Source organism: Cyprinodon variegatus, unplaced genomic scaffold (genome assembly GCF_000732505.1).
Source record: "Cyprinodon variegatus isolate N-32 unplaced genomic scaffold, C_variegatus-1.0 Scaffold1246, whole genome shotgun sequence".
Taxonomy (NCBI): Eukaryota; Metazoa; Chordata; class Actinopteri; order Cyprinodontiformes; family Cyprinodontidae; genus Cyprinodon; species Cyprinodon variegatus.
In genome coordinates, this window is record NW_015151699.1 from 109,105 (window position 1) to 113,306 (window position 4,202).

Sequence of the window (4,202 nt, forward strand, 5' to 3'; positions counted from 1 at the left end):
TGTTCTATCTTAGGTGTTATTTTTATTGTTTTTTTTCATGCTTTTTGAATTAGACGGTCTCTGTTACCTCATGGTAATCTTTAGGTAACTTCACTGATTCTTTCGAATATTCAAGTCAGTACTGTTTTTGAGCATAACCAAGTTGTTGCTGTGCAGTACAATATAAAATGAATATCAGCAAATTCTTAATATCACTTTAACACTAACGTTTAAAGAGGTCTGCCCCAACACTAACCCACACTTCCACTGCGGGCCAGAAGTCTGGAAAAAGCAGTATGTTTATGCAAGGGGGAAATATATTTTATAAAATATGTTATGAAAATTGGATTATTCTTAGTTTAAAAAACATGAATCAGTATTAAACATTGTCAATGTTTCTGTACATCTATATGTTATTTAGTCACCATGGCGCCGATTCAAGGCAGCAGCCAAGAGCAGTTCCTCTTGACAAATTTCACAAAATACGCCGCTTAAAGCGATACAAACCAGACATCAAATGAGCATCTATGATCGCCAATGCCTGCTGGAGCTACAGTCACAAAATGTTTTAAATACTGACATTTTTGACCGTTACAAAGCTACGGAGTGCTACAGATGGATGTCAATAAAACAACAGCGGAAAATAACTGATGGAGGAAGAGATGCGTGAGACGGAGAAAGTGAGGCTGCACAGGGGGCTAACTGCAAAGCTAAAGAGCGATCCCCACAGACTACTGCTTCCATCAGTCCTGCTCTCCAACGGCAGCTCGTTGGATAACAAAATGGATAATCTCGGACTCGAACTCTCTTCAAAAAAGGAGATATTTAACTGCGGCGCAATCATTCTGACGGTGTCTTGGCTACGTCCAGCAGTACCGGACAGTGCTAATGGCCTGGGGGGGCTGATGCTGTACCCCGCCGATAGAAACAAAGAGCTCTGTGTGAATAGAGGCTCCTCTGAAACTGTTCCCAGGCAATCTTCGGCATCTAGAGGGCAAGCAAATCCCTCTGCAGGTGAAAATGAGGAAGGCACTCTAGTAGATGCTTCACTGCCAAAGGCTTAAACATCCCCAGCCAGCTCCTCCCGGTTCCACACCTTGTCCAGCACTGTCTATCGCTGCTAAAACCTGCCGATGGCACCACTGCTTCTATAGTCAGCCTCTTCAACCCTGGGGGCTACCACCCTCAAAGCATTGTCATCATCGTCCTCTTCCTCTCCTGAGCCAGGAGAAGTGCTTCAGGAGCTGGAGGCAGTAGTAGCAGCTCAACAATAACTTGCTGCTTACCTTACCAAGGCTGAACTTTGAAAAATGAAACTGTCTAGAGAGCTGTTCTAAACGAAATTTATTTTTGTCTACACTTGTGTATACAAAATGTACAAAATATACAATGACAAAATAAATCTGTCTATGTCTAAGTCTATGTCTAAGAAATAATTCAAATGCCCATTAGAAGTACTTAGCAACTTAATGGCTTCATATTTCTTTGACCAAGATGGTACTTATTTTCTCTCTTTACAGAGGCTTAGACAATTAAATTTTGACAACACAATAATAGGTTAAAATAAAGTCAGTCTGCATTAAATCTCTTCTTTCTGTCCAGAGTAAAAAAATAAATATATATATCTATATATATATATATATATAGGTTAAAATAAAGTCAGTCTGCATTAAATCTCTTCTTTCTGTCCAGAGTAAAAAAATAAATATATATATCTAAAGATATATAGATCTATATATATTTTTTTTACGTTCAAAGGAAATGCTGACATTAAAACTGCTTGGGAATCTGCATAAAAAAACCCAACACTGTAAATGTGTTTAAAATAAATCAGTACGATGAAAGCAATTTTTCTGATGCTTTTTGGTTGATAAGTATGCTCTGAATCGACAGGTCCACCAGCTCAAGCACATATTAAATACAATTTTGAGCAACCTGTGCAAGACATGAAACTACAACAATGTGCATATTAATTACTTGGGATAGGGTGTGTAATGTTTAACTGTATTCAGTGTCATGAAATAAGTTACAATTACTTTCTGTCTTCAAGGTAATGAAACTGTTATCCCATCTGCTGTTTAAGGATCGTTGTGTTTTTTTCTTTTTTCAAAGTTTTGAAGTATGTTTTTCTCTCTCTCCCACTTTCATTGTTCTGCAGCTGCTGTCAGACAGCCAGATCAACATGGTGAAGGTGGTGAACTCCGTCAGCGATGCTCTTAATGCCATGCAAAAGGAAAATGTGGGTCTAAAGGCTCGGGTCAAGGCAGATCTACAGAGGGCGCCAGTCCGAGGGGCGCGGCTCAAGGGCTGCTCTAATGGTAAGAAAAATGAATCAAAATTAAACTTAATGCACTTTTGTTTTGCAGTGTTTAGGTTCACTATATTGAACAGATTTGTATGAAATTTTATTGTCCCCCAGCCTTTGTGTAATTTCTGTATAAGCAACCCACATGCTAATCTTTCACCTTCCTTTCCAGCTTTACCTTCTATTCTTCAGAATTCTGGTGCTGTGTGATCTTCCTGTTATCCATCTCTCAGCCTATTCGTTCAATTTAACTTCTCCAGGCAATGCGGGCACCTTTCTGTGGGCTATATCTCATGCGTATTATTCAGTGGCCTTGGTAAAAACATGAAATATTTCACTTTAGATGAGAGATGACTCGTGTCCACAGAGAAAGGCCTGAGGCATTGTCCCATTGGAAGCCTTTTAACCAGGCATACCTGGTGGCATTCCCCTACTGAATTTGCTTTCACTAAAAGTCCGGTAGCACAGTTGAGGGATGCTTCTCCACAGTGCAAAACATACACTCACAGGCAACTACTTTAACTTAGTTTCCTGTTGGAGAGAGGAAATATTATTCATTTTGTTTAAAAAGATGAAAAATGAGTTTTTCTTTTTTAATGCTATACATTTAAAGTATAAAATATTTGTTATTAGCCTACACTTTACTTCATACATATAAGCTTTATACACAATTTTTCACAATTATGGTTTAAGGAGATATTCTACATCCACCAAATTTAATTTTATGTGTATTTTATTTTTTGGTTTGATTAGTGTAGCTTTTTTCTGGTGTGTAGTAGAAACCCATCACAAAAAGTTTATTTAGCTAATCTTAATTTTTTTTATTAAATCATCCATTTAAAAGACGAAAACCAATATTCTAAGCTTAAGATTGAAACAGTTTTTCTTGGAAAGCTGTTACACTAAAAAGTTTTTAGTTAAAAACTAAATGCTGAGACATCATTTGCTTTTTCACTGAGCAAAACTTTGCCTTTGATAGTAAGTTTAACAATTCATTATGCTCTATTGAGCATAAACCTTATACACAAAACATGGGCATACAGGTATTGTTATTTAATGAAAAACTTTTCTCTATATTAGCACAAAAATTTTTATTTATCAGATATAAGCTTTGAAATATGTTGAATGTGGTTCAAATAATTATTGCACAATATATGCATAACTGTACAGAATAGAACTATTTTATTAGTACTGTATGCTGCTGCTGGAAGCTCTGTCCATGGTGCTGAAAACTGACACTAGCAGGCCACTCCATTGTTACGCAGCTCTTGCCTGATGATCTGGCATGCCTGCTGATCTGAATCTTAGCTTCTTACAATATTAACAGTTATTTGAAACAAAGCATTAATTAAAAAGGGCTATAAATTATAAAAATGTCAGATTTTAGCAGAACGTTTCCCATTGGGATAATTTATACAAACTTCTTTTTGATGGATTGTCTTGTGGCTGTATTTTAGTATCAACAACACAGATTTTTCTTTTAATTAACACTAATGAAAGCCTTGTGAGCCAAAACTTCTTGTTGGCATTGAACCAAACACTTTTATGTTGTTGTTGCTAAAATGTTTATGTCTGAAAATAGCATAGGCTTGTCATGTTACATAGAGTCAGGCTACAGGGTAAGACTGTGGTGACAATTACATCAGCCTGCTGTGGCTCTAAGAGAACAGATCAAAGGCGGTTTCATTTCAATTTTTTCCCACAGAGCTTAGAGTTCAGTCAAATGACCTTCAGGCTTTATTATTCCTTTCTTGGAAGGGCAACAATAAGAATTCGTAGCTGATAGAAAAAATAGAATTTAATTTAAAAACATAAATAACTATATCTTTTTATATTCTTTCTACATCTTTTTACATTTCCTATGATAATAGCTTGAGTTATTTTAATTCACAGATATTAATTTACTTTTCAATTTTTA

The 4,202-nt window shown here is 36.3% G+C and overlaps 1 protein-coding gene across 1 annotated transcript in view; it reads left to right on the plus strand.

Annotated features, from left to right (window-relative positions):
• Nucleotides 1–4,202, plus strand: part of LOC107102383 (fibrinogen C domain-containing protein 1-like) — a gene marked incomplete at its 3' end in the record, with an annotated part of 179,958 nt that overhangs the window by 91,982 nt on the left and 83,774 nt on the right. Inside the window, exon 4 of the mRNA XM_015401672.1 lies at nucleotides 2,138–2,297. Within this exon, the coding sequence (XP_015257158.1) occupies nucleotides 2,138–2,297 (160 nt within the window). The remainder of the gene's footprint in view (nucleotides 1–2,137; nucleotides 2,298–4,202) is intronic.